The sequence below is a fragment of the Ascidia mentula genome, chromosome 9 (assembly GCF_947561715.1).
Source record: "Ascidia mentula chromosome 9, kaAscMent1.1, whole genome shotgun sequence".
NCBI lineage: Eukaryota > Metazoa > Chordata > Ascidiacea > Phlebobranchia > Ascidiidae > Ascidia > Ascidia mentula.
This window is the reverse complement of record NC_138574.1, coordinates 5,113,903-5,132,201: the sequence shown is the minus strand read 5'-3', so window position 1 is coordinate 5,132,201 and position 18,299 is coordinate 5,113,903. Positions and strand designations below refer to the sequence as shown.

The window sequence follows — 18,299 nt, the reverse complement described above, 5'->3', positions numbered from 1 at the left end:
AAGTAAATTATTTTTTCGCTGTGAGACTAACAGCATGCTAAATTACAGTTCATAATGTGCCAGTTACAAGTTCCATAAAAATTTCACTTTTAGAAGCCAGTTATTATATTCATTGTCAATGGATATGCGTTGTTAATTGCAAATTAATTTCCAATGCAGTATTTACGAACTATGTCAAAATTTAATCACATGTTGTTCTCTTCTTTAGTTCACAAATACTTTTCGGCGAGCCCCAGCTATTCTATTCTAATGCCTCACGACCTAAATAAGAGCATATCACACGTGGTTTCACAGCAATTAGTTGTGCTTACGTCAAACTCAACACAGTAACTGTGACGTTACAATCGAACACCAATTAACAACGAAATTCAAATGGCTTGATTGTTACGAAACAAACGGACTATCTTATCCACTTATTACAATTCATTATTGTTGGCAACTTGTGTGCGTTGGATTTTACACTTCAGAGCTCAAGAAAACTTGACAAAAGTGCGTCGTTATATTGAAATTTTTCGCCGCCATTGCGGACCCATGCACAGGTAGGTATATTCATGGTTCCGACTCCGCGTCAACAATGGGTTTGGCATCGCAATACTGCTGGTAAAGAATGACTTAAAATGCTTTGGTTTAGATAGGACTTATATACTAAAACTCGTGTAGAGCAGCTCTAAATTCTTTTGTGGGAATATTTTTACGTTTAGGCAAAGCGTAAATTGTCGGAGAATATAAGTACCAAGCACCAAAATCAAAAAATTTACGCTTAGTTACATACCACACAAAATCAATTAAAATCACTGCTGCTAACCACTAAGTTTGTAAATACAGTTTATTAAAGAAAATGAAAAATTTACACAAATAGAATATATAAAAAATAAAGCAAATAAAACTAATATGAGCTGGTAGCAGCAGAAAAGCACGAATGTTAAAGTTTAGTTGCAAATGTTGCGTCGTCAAGCGGCAAAAAAAAGAAGTAAGTCTTTTTTTCACGGCGGCCTGTCTGTCAATCATCTTTAAAGTAGCAGGCGCGGTATTGTGTTTGTTGATGCCAGGCTTCGGTACATAATGCATGAACCCAGGCATTGTTTTGGTGCTAAGTCAGCTTTCTAGCAGGCGTAGGGATTTCCCTTGAAGTATCGGCTTTTAGTCATCTTTGTACTTATGTACTTACGTTTATTGTTGTGATTTAGTGTGACCCACACTTGACTAGACTATAGGCCAGTATTGTGTTTCCACCTGCAAAATGTTAACTGTGTTAGGTAAAGTTGTAAAAGGCTTTTAAAACAAGATGCCGAGCTGCCAATTTTTAACAAACTGGTCTTGAAAACATCAAAAGCATGAAAAAAATTAGAAGACGATTCTCAGAGAAGCTACGACTTTGTAAGAATTTAAGTTTATGTGCTGTAAAATGGATTGTGGGGATGAATTACTTTAACCACCCAAAACGGTTTTGTATAGTTGTATGGATTATCATTTAATTTGTCATCTTAATTTTTTAGCTTCAACCGGTGAATCAGAAGTATCTGGTGTGGTAAGTTTGTTTTTTATGCATTAATGCTGTTGCTGTTATCTAAACTTGATGAATTGTTTTCACAGGTGCGTGCAACACAATCTTCTGTCGATCAAGGCCCAATGAAATTTTATGCTTCCGATCATAAAGTGTCCTCAGCACCTGTTTTGCCTCAAAGTAGCCAGAAGAATGGAAAATGTAAGACCTGAAAAATGATAGGCATAAAATTAAAGGAATTTAACTTTTTAATATCATTTACAGATAGAATTATAAATTTTTTTAGTTAAAAAACATTTATATATATACATAATTTTCAAAAATTTTGGATTTAATCAAATCATTTTAGTGATAAACAAAGTGTATTCAAATTGACAAAAGGTACTCATACAAATTGTGAATATGTGGTTGGTCTGTGATGTGAAGTCATTTCCTGTATCTTACTTGGAAATTTAACATAGGAGACAACTGTTCTATGGAACTATGGCCCAATGCGCCCACACAATCAACAGTGCTTAGACAAATTTTAACACTTCCTATGTCTATGTTGCAGCAAATCTGTCTGCGAGCAAGCTTTCTGCCGTCATTGAAGGTGAGATGGATGAAACACTGTTACGCAAACGATTCCTCTCTGCCACAACTTCTGATGCTTGGCCAAACGATAAGTTAAATAAACATGAGAAGCTTTCCCGGCGTCATTCCAGTCCAGTATGGGTCAGTTCTCACATTATATTTAATGTCATTTTGTTGGTTAAAATGTTGACAAATTGAATGAAGGAATTTCAACATACAGTAATCTAATGCCATTTTTTTGTTTAAAGAATATCAACAGTAATTCATCAGTCTGTGTTTGGCTGTTGAATACATTTTTTACCATTTAGTGATGTTTTACTAAATTCCTGTCATTATTTTAGTATTTATATTTGGTTTGTAGACAAATGGTGAGATATCACCTTATGGAAAGATGGAGACATACACAAAGCTGGAACTTTTAGGGGAGGGCTCATATGCAACTGTATATAAAGGCAGAAGCAAGTATGTATAGTTAAAAAATTGCCATCAATTTGTATCTGACCCAAGTGTTTGAATATTATGCATCTTTTTACTTGAAGGCACACCGGGCAACTGGTGGCTCTTAAAGAGATCAGCCTAAACACGGAAGAGGGCACACCATTTACTGCCATTCGTGAAGCCTCCCTACTCAAGACACTGAAGCACGCTAATGTAGTCACTCTTCACGATATCATTCACACCAACACAATGTTGACATTGGTCTTTGAGTACATGGTGAGCTGTTCTGGTGTGTTTGCCAAGCAATTTAGCGGCCAGCTGTTAATTGCTTGAGCCTATCTGTGACATACTTCACTGAATATGCATAAATCTGAATTGAAAATCATCAAGTTAATATTTTGTCTGTTTGCGTCAATTGTTTAATAACATCATATTTTCGAAACTTTATGCACTTTATAATGTTATGGAAGATACCGGTGTGCTTTGTAAATAAAAATAGTATAATTGACATTTGTGTAAGACAAATAAAACATATTTAGGAAAATTTACGTCGAAAATATCAGTTTCACTGATCCATTTATATCGTTATTCCAGTAGATGTTATTTCAGGCAAATTGTTATTTTCCATCACCTTGTGTCAATAGCAATTTTAGTTAAGATATGCCAGATGTCACAAGTGATTGGTGAGTAACCTTAACACCTGGGGGCATTACAAGTCTTTAAATTGGCCAAAGCCATTTCCTTTTACGCTAAGTAAGCCTGTAATTGAGCACCAAATAATGGCATGGCTCAGTTTCTAATTGAAATTATTCAATTAGCATTTTGTGAATTGATTAAGGAACTACATTTGCAACCATTCCAGTATAAGCACTGGTCTTATGTGGTTTACAGTAACGTTCTATGCTCTGGACTTATAAATCCTGATGATAGAATAGATTTGATTGCTGATATTGTCAAGATGTTCCTTCTATAGTTTGTTAATGCATTGCCACCAACACTGTTTTTGCCTGATGTTGTTGTTGTGAACCATACATTTTCCCCTTATTACAAAAAAATGTATTGAGTTGAAAAAGTAATATTTAATTACCATTATGTGGGTTTACAACAGCCTATTTCTAATGACAAAATGTAAAAGTTTTTTTGTATACATCTACATCCAAAAAAACAGTCAATGTAGTATATGCAACCATTGCTGGGGCCATGTAATTTTATTCTACCATTTAGCTGTCACACAACAAATTTCAAGCAATTTTCGGTCAAGATATTGTGGAACATAAAACCTTTGACTTATCTTTGAATTATTTATTGACTGCATTTAATTTCTTTGTCCTCATCTAAGCCATTTGGTTGTGACCAACCATTGTTGGCATCTACTTTGCATTTTTAATTATTCTATGCAATTTACGATTCTTTTAAAATAGATTTTATTTTTATAACTATCCACTGGTCATATTTAAATGTCATTTGTGAGGACAAAGAAATTAAAAGCAGTCAATAAATAATTCAAATATAAGTCAAAGGTTTTTATGTTACAAATTATTTTGACAGAAAATTGCTTTAAATTTGTTCTGTGACAGCTGAATGGTAGAATAAAATTACATGGCCCAAGCAATGGTTGCATATACCACATTGACTGTTTTTTGTATCTAGATATTTTAAAAAAAAAAATTTTATATTTTCTTGCATGCAACTATTCAATATATTTCAATGCAATGTTAGCTTTGAACTATGATATTTAAACAGTTTTGACTTTATGATGCTGTTGATGCTTGATGAATCTACCATTTATGTTGTATTTTTAGTTTGCAATAGTTTTTGCCAATTGCTTTATAACTAAGGAATTTTTGAAGTAAAACTACTTGCAACAACTTTGCTTTTTAACAACTTATCATTACTTGCACAGGTTACAGATCTCAGCTCATACATGGAGTGGTATGGTAGGACTGGTATCAATTCCCATAACTGTGTTCTCTTTTCTTTTCAACTTTTGCGTGGTCTCAGTTTTTGTCACAAACGTCGAATACTTCACAGAGACATCAAACCACAAAACCTCCTACTCAGTGAAGTTGGTGAATTAAAACTGGCAGATTTTGGTAGGTTTCCAAAAATGTGTGTAAAATTAATCCAGAGTAGTATATTTGCTTTACAAATAAAAATAACATTCTAAAGGTACTTGAACGATAAAAAATCTGAAATTTTGCATTTTAAATCTCACTGCTATTGGAAACATAAAGCTGGTCTTTAAATTTATTTGAAATTTAGAATATACTAGTGATTGATTTTATATTCAGGTTTGGCACGCGCTAAATCCATCCCAACAAACACGTATTCGAACGAGGTTGTAACATTATGGTATAGACCACCAGATGTCCTTCTTGGATCCAGAAACTACACAACTTCTCTTGATGTTTGGTAAGTTGTTACTCCTTGTATAAGTTGCAAACAAATGTTTACACTTGATATCTTGCCATATTAATGCCACTCTAACTAGATTTGTCACTGGATTTATGCAAAAACTCTGTGAGCATTTAACTTTTACAAGCCTTTGCACAACTATTGTTTTCATTTGCATTTGGGCCTTAAAATTAAATTTTTGGTATTTTGTTTCTAAAATTTTATTAAAATTCATATTTTCAAAACTAAAACAATGGCTTTATGTTTCGTTGTAACCATGTGGCAGTCTTACTAGTTGTTTTGTTATCAGTAGTTTCAGTAGATCGGTAGTCTTACTGGAAAATGTTACTATAAGTTTTATTGAGCTGTTGGTGGTTGTTTCTGGTTCCAGAAGCTTTGTTGACTCAAAAAAGACCAAAGCTGTAAAACAGAATCCCGGGTACACGTAGTACATCACATATAATTTCATGTAGTACGCAAATCTATTTTGTCCAATGGTAGGTGATATAGGTTGACCTTTAATTTCCTCAATGTGAAAAAATAAAAATTCTCTCCATGTGGTTGTTATGTCTGCCGCACGCCGTCTTCTATTCAAAGCAATTCGCCCAAGTTCCAACAAATGTCCGCAGTCGCTGGCTTGTAAAAACATTGCGTTGGTGGCGAAAAATTGTTATGGAGTGTAATGACTAGTGAGGCAGTGGTGTTTCATGTTGAAGGCAAATTACCAACATGACTAGAAACTCGTAATGACTGTACAACGGCGGTTTAACATTGATGCTGCCGTGGTCGTATATTACGGATGTTTTGATAGCGTCGTGTCATTTTTTTACGTGGCAAAACATTGGACGACAACACCGAAATAGTTAACGGACCCTATCCTGGGCCACAAAGTTGAAGTGTTTTTTAAGCTGTGATGTTGCTACAATATGATGTTTTTGGCTTCATTTACCCAAATGATGCTCTCCAAAAAATCATTTTTTTTTATCAACAGAACTTTTTTTTTAGTTAGTTAGTTAACTTAACAAACTTATATAGCAAAACTTTTAGTTAGTTTGCAGCTATCGCTCAGTTACATAAAATATGATCCAGCTAACAGCTTATTTTTGGAATGATCCCTTTTGGTAAATATCATGTGTGTGCCGACACGGTTTGACCAGCAGGTGAAAGTGCGTTTTGTTTCTTGTTCAATTTTTCCAAATCTGACAAGCCTCTATCACTTTTCGTTGTGTTCGGGTACGAACAAAGCACGTAGTAGCACTCACGGCCCATTTGACAAATTTTTGTTATACTGGATTTTTTTGGAATGGCAAAAACCATTTTGGGAGGGTAATTGTGGCATGCGTCTATACGGAGTTATGTGTTTAAAAACAACGTATGGTAAAAATATACCGGTGGTTCTTGGTGGAATCCTCTTTATCATTTGGTAAAAGCTTTTGAGAACAAACAACACGACTGGTCGATATTTTCCGCATGCCTTGCTGCCCTTGACTTTTCGTTTGTGGATTGGACTTTCATGTCACTTTAAGCTGTCAGACAATTCGAGCCAACCGTTAAGCGGGCATCGATAATCGATTCTCCAATCACCGGCTTCCAACCGGGACGGATTCCTCTTGTGGTGAATTTAATTGAATCCTACCGACTATAGGCTGATCCATACGCCGAAAACCAATTAAAAACACGACGGTACCATGAGTGAAGTTAGTCGAGGCCGCTTGTTTCAACAGTGATTGATAAAGTTGAACATGCCTTGGCTGTTATCACAGCACGTTGCTCGTAAATTAAAGTTACTCTGGTGTAATTTTGTTCCGCAACGAAGTCATGCCGAGATATCAGGAACTTACAGCAATTCTCGGCACTAATGTGAACACACAATTGACGCGCATGCAATAAAAGTAATGGGTTTGCTTGGTCTGACCTCTTTTTTACTTTCTGTTTTCGGTGTTATACGACCGCAGCTTATATTTTTGGTCACACATTGTTCTAATTAACGTGCGTAGTAAACATATTGCTTCCAGTATATTTAATTATTTACCAACAAACATTAAAATTCGACCTAATTGCCTCCTATCTTTTATCGAAATACGTCGTACTGTGTTACTCATTGGCAAGTCGTTTGTCATCACGTCGCGCATGCCAGTAATATTTCTTTTTTCTCAGGGGAGTCGGTTGTATCTTCCTGGAGATGTTGAGCGGTTATCCAGTGTTCCCCGGACATTCGGACGCCGCAGATCAGCTGGAACGGATTTTTCAGGTCAGTAGAATTTTTTCCCTTGTCCTTTCAAAATTGAAAGTGTGAGGCGAAATCACATCGTTAGTCGACAGCTCCTAAATGGCAAACTTGCGGGCTTGGTAGACCAATATTTACTGGAAAAAACAAAAACACCACATTAAAATTCGGTTTGCTGAACACTGTAAAAGGGAGCTTTCAATGAATTTGCTGCAATTATTATACAAGTGATCAGTACGCAAAAAAAAACAGTTATTGTGTTGTCATGACAACGAACATTGCATGTTACAAAGCAGCATGTTATAAAATTACTTTCAAAATCACATTACGACGAAAGTGGAGCAGTGCCCATAGCATTAGCAGCATCCAAAGTGGTAAGTCGTCCTAATCCATGCATAAATAAATGAGCAACTAATTAGGCACAGAAACGTAAGAGGCGAAGCCAATTAGCATTTATCCGTTAATCCCCCACTGTCACTGCACAAAGACCACCCAGTAATCCTTTCTATTTTTATAAGGATGGCCCTGACCGATTAAATCCATTGGAATAAATATAGCCTAGCTATTGAAGGTGGATTAATGGATTGCCCTGCTGTCCTGCTACCGTTAGAAGCTGAGCGCTCTTTAAAAATAGCCACATATACCAGAATCGTGCAACTATTCACTCCTAATGGGTCAACGTATTATAGTTGACGGTATATGAATATCCAATGAATGTTAGTATTCTATGTAGTGATTTTTGTACATGTAATGGGTTTAATTATGTAAAAAATGGGGTTTACATCAAACCAAAACGTAGTAAACTGGAACAACTCGTGGAGTTAACTTTCAAAGCTTGAAAAAACTTCATTTAAGCCAAACCTACTTTGTCTATACGCCAAATATGACACGCACACCCCCTTCCAATTTATGTACATCCGCTTCAGTATTTGCTTTTATCGTAAAAGCGATCGAGGACAATGTTAAGATCGTTTTTCAACGTGATTCCTTGCCTCAATCTTGTTTGATCGCCCATCTATAAATTTCAGTGTTTCCAAAATTTATTTTTAACGTTTTGCTCTTAGCGAACATTTTTATAACGCTGTTGACGCCCAATTCGTCACACGGGAGAAATCTTCGTTTCCGTTTATTCAAAGCACGGTTTGTCGGTTGTTAGTGGTCTAACATGTGGTTCTCGTCACGAAATCATGCAGCTGCGTTATTGCAGATTTCTGCTTCGCGATATGAGTTTATTCTGTCAACATCATTGCCGTCTCATTATATTAACGTTGCCTCTCCAGCAACCCTGAATCGCGCGCTTTGTGAAAGGAAACTATGCACGCGCTTTGCTCCGTCGGAATTCTTGTTTGTTTTATTCTCCCGTAGCTCAACTAGTTTGTATTAACAAACAAAGATTCCGTAGGCGCAGAGCGTGTTACTCGGTCATAGCTATTTTCGGTTAGCCTCTGGAGTCAAAGCCATGGTGTAAATTTGAAAATAGAATGTGGAACGTTTTTTGCAACCTCCTTTGCGCCAAAATCCTTAGCGCTGTAAATTTGTGTTACACTGTTTTATCACGTGTGTGACAAAATATTTGCACACAGAGCAATTGCTTCGACCTAATATGTTTCATCAATACAGTTTCAGTCTTCCCAGCAAAATAGCCAAGCAAGACTTTCTTATCCATACGAATTTCATTTCGAGTTTCCGGAATATATTGATTCGTACATAGACATGCACCGGTCACCGACCTGCGTAGGCTGATTGCCGAGTCATTCTTGACATTTTCTCTGTACAAACTTCTAATTTTAAATTGCCACCTGTAGGTGAAGAGAATGTAGGATAATGCTAATTAGAGGTGTTATATCGTTAAGAGCAAGGTCTGTTCTCACCTCGTTGTCTCAAAAACAACGGGTTATTTACTTCCATGAGACACCATTGCCCGCAAACTCAGTATGTGGAAGCAGAGGTATTGAAAACAGTGATGATTCGGCCCTTTTAAATACTGTTTCACAATCTGTTCATTTGTACAAACCCTGCATTAAACGTTGCGGTTCATAAGTTCCCGAAATTTGTGTTTTATCTTTGTCCACATGGCAAGATACTGTTTTGTGTTGATGGGTTGATTTAAAAATAAAACCGTTTTCAAATATGCATCTGTACATAACAGTAATCCCGATGTGCATCGATTTCACCGATATTAATTGGTCGCGTCCTTGTTTAGGTCCTCGGAACTCCTGACGTCACAAGTTGGCCTAACCTTACATCCCTGCCTTGTTACGGGCCTTTGTCAAGTTGCTTCGAAAAACCGCAACCCAAACAACATCTAAACACCATTTGTTCGAAGATTGACAAACTCGAATTCGGCGTTGAATTTGCTCTCGACCTTTTGAAGGTATTTTTTATATTCTAACCTTGCAATATGCAGCCCGAAATTTAATGGTTCTTGGCAATTGCTGATATACGTGATTCGGTTATTGACCATAATACAACCTTAAATGCCTTTAAGCCAAAGGAAAATATGTTTGAAGGTGCAGCCATAAAAAGGTCTAACAATAGATTATCACGTATAATCTTAATTATAATCAAGGATTTTTGCATGATGTGTTTTAATGGGATTCCGTTAATCAACTATTCTATCACTGGGGCTCTTGTTGCAAACATGTGGGTAAAAAATGAAAGAAACTTAACTGTATTTGGATTAACGTTTCTTCATCAACGACTTGTCGTGCTCTCTTCATCGTTCTGTTTAATTAAGATGTACTAAAATCTTGCAGAACCCTTTTTACTTTAAATCAGAGGTCCGCAAATGTTGGATCGCGACCCAGTTATGATTCGCCAGACATTCTATTTTAGGTCGCGAAAAATGTAAATACAACGGCGTAAGATTCAATGCACACACCTTTGGCGCGACCTCAAAAAAATATTCCCATTGTGTTGCGACCCAAACATAACCACATAAGATTCAATCCACACATGTTGCCAAATATCAAGTACCCGTTTTGCAGACACACATTGGTTGCTGATGTTCGATTGTTACATCACAGTTTATGCTATTATTTGGGTCGCAAGACATATAGAATATGTTATGTAGGTCGCGCCAAAAAGGATTTGCGGACCCCTGACTTGAATTGCTGTATCAGTATGTACGACCAAACTTTGGTAAACAAACAGTTTTTATTGCTGATAGTATGAACCCGACGAGCGTCTAAGTGCAGACGAAGCAATGCGACACCCGATCTTTCACCATTTACCCGAGGAAATCCACACAATCCCTGACAGTAAGTTATTTTTTTTCTTGTTGCCAAACTTATCACGAATTTTTAACAATGGCAACCAGCATTGATGCAACGCTGCGCAAGATAGTAAATGTGTGTGTGTGGTGAAAAAAAAAATTTTTTATTCTAAATTGAAAGTTTAAATTCGCCAACACCACCCATTGAACAAATTAACTTGTAAAAACATACCCTTACATTGACAACTATAAACGACTTTACTCAAACAATCAGAACTCCCAGCACTCAAACACGTTTTTCCTTTTAAGGAACTCCAGTAATCCGAGTCACGGGAGTACATCTGATGAAGGAAGACACGAGCCCGTCGTCAAGCTGCATGAGTTTTGACATTGGTTAAACGTGGACGGCTGTCTCTTGAAACTACTCTGTATTCCGAAACCATTTGGCTTTTCTTTTTGTCCCTGTGCCGTTTTCTAACCACCCCCATCCCCTGCCAAATATTTCACTTTGCGCTTTTGAACTCGTTGCGAAGTTGCAATCGCCTCAATAGTTTGCACCAATAGTAGTGGAGAATTTATACAAAGAACTCAAGCCCGCAGTTAGAAGTATGCTTATTTAATGTGTGATCATGACAATAATCACAATGAATTGACATCGGAATGAACCGTTTACGTTCGGATAAAATCAAAAATCAAAAATCTTACAAAATACGCGGAATTAGAAAAAAATCAATTGGGGGCCACGTCGTCTAATTATGTAATTCATATTCCTTTGTAAAGTGCTGTAGTAATATAGAATAGTTGTAAAGCAACGAACTTATTTTTTATGTAACTTGAATTGCCACACGCACACACACAAAAAATACTGTTGTCTGTTCGCCTGTTTTCGCGCAATTTAATTTCTATGACACCTGATTCAAGTAATCCTGTCTCGTTTCCTTGACAACCATCTTTTTATTAGCATTACGTCACACATTGTTGAACTTCTCGTTCGTTGCAATTGATTTTATTATCCATCACTATATACACAAACAAATCACTTGAATACGTTTGTAGAAAACCGATATTTTCGTTAAAACTTGTGAACTCTTGTCGAATAATCATTAAAATCTGAGGTTGTCAACCTTTCAATGTGTCTGTATCTTTTCCGCCATTTGCTTGCAAGTCGGAAAAAAATGACTAAAATAAACTTAATATATTTTCATATTAAATGTGTATTGATAAATTGATCTTAAAATTTATAATATTCTGTGTTGTGAACGTGTTATTGCTGGTTCTAAATTATTGATGCATAATATTGAAAACCCTGCCCTCATGACCCCTGTTTTTGTTACCACCAAATTATTATCTCCCCTGGTTGGGATCCACTAGTTTCAAAAAACATGTCCATTTTACACCTGCTATGTTTAATGCTGAAGCCAAACATTGAACTAGTAAATAGATCAAAACTTAAATAAGTGCCTTTGCAGCATGTATATCTGAATGACTCATGTACATCCTCTTATTGTCGATTGTATGACGTCACGTGTGATTGTAATGCGTCCTTCAGTCCTCATTTAATTCATTTACTTTTGAGTTAAATTTCGTACCATTCTGCACAAACAAATTTACCATCGTTTCTGCTTAACACGCAATACACTGGGCTGTTAGCCTCACAAAAGCAGTATTTCCAAAAATAAGTTTTATCTATAGTGCAGTGTTTACCTTTTTTCGATGTTTTTACCTTTCACAGTCTCTTGATTTCTACTAGTGCAATAACTATATGTTGGCACAAATGCGCGCGTGTTTTAGTCACGTCATGTCGTGCTGCACTTTGAATAACCACGTTTCAATTTCAGCTGTTTTTTTGAAGTGGTGGTCTTCAACGTTTGACTGTTGCATATATATAAGATTAGATGCTGCTGTTTACTCCGTTAAAGTTTCATTTTTTCGCATCTCAATCAACCGCTTTTGCGTTATATTTACCCATGCTTGCATTTCAAAATATTCGCGCCCTGTCAGTTTCATTGTGACGTGAGTGATCGTTCGATTGTTTTTCGGTAATACATTTGTCACGCGCATAAACACATCTTCTGCAGCTGATGGCCTCTTTAATTGCTTAGTTAAATTGGACATTATCCATGTGCTGTCTCACTACTTTTTTACACTAGTAGTGTATGGTTCGGAATCCAAGAAAATGTTTGCAATGCTGGCGATATGTATAGGCTACGACAAAATAAAGTTATTGCTGTTACAGCCACAATACTAATCTGGAAGGTTCGCGGGCTGCAAATTATCGACCACGTTACAATTAGTCAAAGTCCCAGAATGCAGCTGGTCCGCAACAAAGTTTTCCAAACGGGTGAGAATTAGCATTCAAGCAAATGCAAATGTATGTGGAATTCGCAGATGTAAACTTTCTTATTCCATTTTTTTCGGCCATCAACTTCTTGGCCTATTGTCCTGCTGCAGATTTATTCTTGGGAGCTTTGAGTGTTTTTATTGTAAATCGGAGCTGAAATCTAAAAAAATGAATCGGAACTGAACAGACAATTTTAACCGAAACTCTCTTTCGAACTAATGCGTCTTTGCTTTGCTTTAGCCTACGAACAGTATAATTATTGGTTTGCGACACCACAATAGGCTACAGTTTGAAATGGGACAAGCAAGCGATTAATTGGCATCCTTTATGTAGTTCTTGCCATGACGCCATTTTCTCGGTTTAAAAAGCTTTTATTTGTTAGATTTTCAAATCTAAGGCCGGGTCCACACTTACGCTTTGCGCCGGCGGATTCTTTATTTGTTTCATCATACGCCGGCGTGCGGGCGTACGCTCAGGATTTTGAAACAAACAAAGAATCCGCCGGCGCAAAGCGTGAGTGTGTACCCGGCCTAACACCCGCAGAATATTGGCATCGGTGGAACACACTTTCAGCAAATAGAGGTCTCCGTTGTATGATCAAAGAAATAAGGTGCAACTATAAAAGAATGCCATGTTATGGGTCAAACCATCAAACCAGAGTGATACAATTTTGGAAAATGTTCTTCCAATTTTCATGCATCACATTTTCACGAAGTAAATGCGTCTAATACACTTGCTGACGTAGTCTTTTTGGTTGCTGTGACAATTGCGTGTTTTTAGTTTAAAATTTAACAGAAAAATGAAACTGAATCTCCAACCCTCAAATGGGTCGAATATATTTTATCTTTCCGTAACGATGTTATTTCTGTTGAATTGTTATACTACGACCATACCGCCGCAGTAGTATAAGACCCTCTGAGCATTTTATGGCGCCCGCCAATCACCGGTTGGTTGCTGAAACTGTAGTGTTATAAATCTTTCTGTTCACTTGAAGTTTCACTCAAATAAAATTAAAAAAAAAGTTGACTCTGAGCTGAGTCAAAAATTCCCCGCTTCACTAAAATCTTGAAGCAACCAAGTGTGTCGTGAGCATTGATGCGAAAAATATTATCACAACGACAAATTTGTTTTACAAAAATAAATCGTGTTTTGTGCTACCAGATGCTGAGAAAAAATAACAAAGCGGTATAATGTCTAAACCAGGAAGCAGAGCAAGGGATGAGAGATATGACTCCGCTGAAGCGTCTAAAAATCTTCAAGGCAAATTTGAAGAATATCAGAAACTAAATGCTGACCTTGAAGCCCAAACAGCCAAGCTTGTTGAAGAGGCTGATGCAAGGTTGAAGCAACAAGAACTATTTTTAAATCAAATTTCACCACCAAGGACTGCAAGCTCAAAATCTCCAGTAAATTTGGAGGAAACTGACATAGTAAACGTTTTAAGTCGAGATACAGGGTTGCTATCAATAGCTGCTGGAGCATTTGAGGAGCAATCTTCTGATGAGGAAGAATATTTACGAAATGTTGGTCAATCAATTCAGCAAAAAACACGTATCAGTGCATCCAGCAGCGCCAGCAGCAGGAAACCATCCTCTGCTTTGGGACAAAAGAAAACAGTGAAAAGTGCAGATAAAAAGCCCAAGTCATCCAGCAAACGAACAGCAGCTGATGATGTGGCCATACCACAAGATTTCTCATTTGCAAAGTCATTGAGTCACATTGAGAAAAAAGTTGTAGAAAAGTATGAGGAATCTGACCACCCAGTTACCGCAGATGCATTGGTTGATGATGTAATGCCTGAGGCTGCCACTGAAATGGGACCTGAAGCACAAATAAGGTTTTTAAAAGCCAAAGCAAGGGTTCTTCAAGAAGAACTGGAGGCTTCAACGAAAGAGTGCCAAAAAGTAACAGACGGAAGGAACAAACTTCAGGGTCAAGTAAAAGAATTGCAAGATGAATCTGAAAGAGCAAAGAAAAATTTAAATTTGCAACAAACTTCCATTCAAAAACTTAAGGCTGCCTTTGAAGAGGAAAGAAAGAATTCTGAGTCAAAGTCAACACAACTTCAAGCTGCCTCAAAAGAAGTAGAAGGACTGAAACGTGAGCAAAAACAAATGACAACGGCAAGCAGTGCCACCGAAGTACGTCTGAACAGAGCATTGGAAGAGGTGGATAAACTAAAATCACAGCTACAGAAGCAAAAATTCAGTGGTAAAGAAGCTTCAGAGCGTGATATGCGGGAAATCGACAAATTGAGAAGTGAAAACAAAAGACATGAAAGAATGAGAAATGACACTCTTGCTGTGATGAAAAAGCAGCAGAAATTGATTGGAGTATTAAAGCGTCAAGTCCTTCATATTGAGGCAGCAAAACTCCTTTCATTTACTGAGGAAGAATTTGTAAAGGCCCTTGACTGGGGGAACAAATAACAATTGTAATTTGCACATGTAAAAATTTAAGTACATAGAACTTTGACAAAGGAACTATGTGCAGTTAATATGTTGCATAAATAGAGACTGAATTTTTTTTATAAATTTAGTGCTAAATAAGTCACACCAAATGATAAATGAACACATAAATTTAGGTTTTCTTGTCATGTCCAAAACTTACTTTACTTCCTACTTAACATATTATTTTAGTATCCTTATATTTGACTAATTATTTGTATTTCTATAAATACAAGACCAATGTACAGCACAAAATTATTTTTATATTTATGTATGTATAAGTTTCAACTGTGATTCATACAATAACTTTTGGAATGTATTGTACTAAAAAAGATACTTTGCTTTTGTAGAGCCATTGGTGTAGGTTTGTATATTCATATGTCTGTACATGTGAGTTTAAATGATCACACTTTCTAAGAAACTGAAGGAAGCGAAGCAGAAGAAAGACAATGGATTGGTAACAAGTTCTGACCAAACAGGTGTCACAAGGAGTGGCTTGATTAGAGACAAGCTGCTCACTAAAGGTAAGAATAAACACATGAGTAAATATGTAGTTTAATGCATTGTAATTTATGCACGGGCAATTTTTGTGATTAATTATTTTTCTTTAGAGTTTTCAGATACAGACAAACAGAGTTCTGCAATATGGAGTTTGTCATTTTCAGATCCTAATGTTCTTCATAAGTTCATGGTTAGATGCATTTAATATTCATTGTTAATATTGCCATTGGCACCAACATACTGAAATAATCTTAAATCAAAAACAGCAATCAATTTTTTTGAAAGTTATCAAGAAAAAAATGCTTGGCAGATTGTTATCGAGCCGGATGAAGGTATGTGGAAAGGTGGAAAATACAAGTTTTCTGTCAATGTGCCAGAGGAGTACAATATAAAGGTTAGTTCATTGCTTAATTTCCTATCCTATCGTGGTGGAGCTGATTAAGCTTTGCACCTCAATATAATCAAATATTATCACCAGCCTCCACAAGTCAAGTGCATGACAACTTTGTGGCACCCCAACATAAGCATGGAAGGAGCTGTTTGTTTGAGCATTTTGCGCGACCATTCTTTAGATGGAACTGGTTGGGCTCCTACCAGATCTATTAAGGTTGGTGTTTGGGTGTAATTTTGACATATCTTGATGAGAATATAACAATTTTTTTTTTTTAGGATGTTATTTGGGGATTGTGTTCATTATTTACTGTGAGTATTGTAAATTTGATAAACGAAATATTAATTTTTCAATAGGAAATTTTCTTAAATTGTTTAATCCTGAAGAGGAAATTATAAAGACCACAGACATCAGCTTGTGCTGCTTAGTGTTGACCATACAGATCCTTACCTAAATTATCTAAAAATACCAACAAAGAGTGGCAGAAGATCACTATCCATATGGAATTTAATTTATCAATTTCCTTCATTGAAATAGTCCACAGAAACTTGTTATGAAACGGTGGTACAGGTGGTCGGCAACACTTTTTGCGAATGATTGATTATTAAAAACCTATTTTCCACAAAGAATTACACTTTGTGTTCATTGTTTGTAATTATTTATAGGATTTGGTTGATTTTGATGATCCCCTTAACACTGAAGCTGCTGACGAATACAGAAGGGATAAGAAAAAGTTTCAAAGATCTGTAGAGTTTTACCTCTACCGCTACGCAATATAAGTCAAATGCTTCTGCCTGTTTTATTTATTGACCGTTTTTCACTTTTGTTCTGCAATTAAGATTACTATATGTGCGACATATACGTTGATTTGTCACAGTTTTTGCCTTTTTTGAAGTAAATGGTAATATGATGGAGCATGGATTAGGCTAGTGTCATGGGTTAGGCTAGCGCTGGGTCTAACTAGATCTAATTTTGCTGATTTGTTGCGCTTGCCTGTCGGACAGTAGACTGCCAATCAGTCGTTTACAATAATTGAAGATAGCACGGCATGTGTTGAAAAAGGTTATGTGTGGCATTTCAGTTGTAACTAATGCGCACCACGTACTGAGTACATGTCTTATCATAATACATATTTTCTTCTTGCAATACAAACATACTCGGACAACTGGATAATTCCAAAATTTTTGCTTTTGCCAAAAATGCTACTTTGTGTAACGCCATTTTTTATCCGAGACAAGCTGTTACTAACACAGGTAAGGTGCTTATACAATACCAAACGTGCTAATCATTGTATCGAGAATACCAGAGGGGAGCCAGATAAAAAAGTCGCTAGTTGACAAAACTTTGAACGCGGGTTACTCGTCCACCTCATGAATTTTTTCACACGTAAAAGTTCATATGCTAACCTATTTCACGATACCAAAATTAAGAATGTGATATGCGTATTAAGTCATAAGCTGCAAAAACAAGATTCGCCAGCTAAAATTTTGAAGGAGAGTATTTTACGCGCTTAACCCTTTCAAACTTTTTGGATAAGTGCAGAAATATGAAATTATATTTTAAAAACATGAAAAAAATTCGATTTTCTTCAATAACTTGTTTCATCGTTATGATCCTGCTTTCAATTTACAAACGAACGCAAAAAGCACGTAAATGTTTTCCAGAAATATTATCAAAGGGAACCGCCGCTGTACGAGCCGAATACAGAAAACGCATACCCCCCATTGTAAACACGGTTTAGGGGTGGTCAGGTGCATACTTTCGCCGATACAAACTTGCATAAACTTTGGCCCGAGTTGTTCTTTTGAAAAAAACAATCTTATACCATCCTACTTTCGAATGAAATCAAACTTTAACAAATTCAGGTTGACATGGCGGGAGTTGGTTAACGTTGAATTTCGTGGAGTTAGTTATAGCCACCATAGCTGAATTTGTTGAAGTTTGATTAATATAATAAATGTAATATCAGGTTCTGCTATCTTTCCAGAAGAGGTTATAAAAAGGATAACTGGTAACTCCCATGCAGATAACATGAAGCAGCAACATAATAAAATTAAATTGTTATCATAGAATTTAACACGATCTTCAGTCACGCGTGACTGGCTTCAGGTGCTTATGCGAAGAGATTATAATCACGTGACATTTATGGCATTATACAGAGGTATTTTGAAAACAAGCAAAACATATTCCATCAACGAAACTATTGTTTCGTTTACCACGTGTTTCGGCAATGCTACACACATCCTAAAGTATCGAAATTCCCGGTCTT

At 36.4% G+C, this 18,299-nt stretch overlaps 3 protein-coding genes across 3 annotated transcripts; all 3 read left to right on the top strand.

The window, feature by feature from the left end:
• The first annotated feature begins 1,191 nt into the window (after nucleotides 1-1,191).
• LOC145914177 (uncharacterized) lies at nucleotides 1,192-12,425 on the top strand. The gene is made up of 12 exons (XM_083001964.1): nucleotides 1,192-1,377; nucleotides 1,497-1,528; nucleotides 1,594-1,705; nucleotides 2,058-2,218; nucleotides 2,439-2,539; nucleotides 2,617-2,791; nucleotides 4,419-4,608; nucleotides 4,807-4,927; nucleotides 7,067-7,160; nucleotides 9,340-9,510; nucleotides 10,306-10,396; nucleotides 10,660-12,425. The coding sequence occupies exons 1-12, from the start codon at nucleotides 1,335-1,337 to the stop codon at nucleotides 10,746-10,748; spliced, it is 1,380 nt and encodes a 459-aa protein (XP_082858090.1). The 5' UTR covers nucleotides 1,192-1,334; the 3' UTR covers nucleotides 10,749-12,425.
• Nucleotides 12,426-13,803: 1,378 nt separating this feature from the next.
• Nucleotides 13,804-15,483, top strand: LOC145913010 (testis-expressed protein 9-like). The gene has a single exon (XM_083000515.1). The coding sequence runs from the start codon at nucleotides 13,882-13,884 to the stop codon at nucleotides 15,118-15,120; it is 1,239 nt and encodes a 412-aa protein (XP_082856641.1). The 5' UTR covers nucleotides 13,804-13,881; the 3' UTR covers nucleotides 15,121-15,483.
• A 9-nt stretch (nucleotides 15,484-15,492) lies between these two features.
• LOC145913011 (NEDD8-conjugating enzyme UBE2F-like) lies at nucleotides 15,493-16,945 on the top strand. The gene is made up of 6 exons (XM_083000516.1): nucleotides 15,493-15,662; nucleotides 15,750-15,829; nucleotides 15,950-16,033; nucleotides 16,118-16,246; nucleotides 16,309-16,341; nucleotides 16,696-16,945. The coding sequence occupies exons 1-6, from the start codon at nucleotides 15,539-15,541 to the stop codon at nucleotides 16,807-16,809; spliced, it is 564 nt and encodes a 187-aa protein (XP_082856642.1). The 5' UTR covers nucleotides 15,493-15,538; the 3' UTR covers nucleotides 16,810-16,945.
• Nucleotides 16,946-18,299: the final 1,354 nt, after the last annotated feature.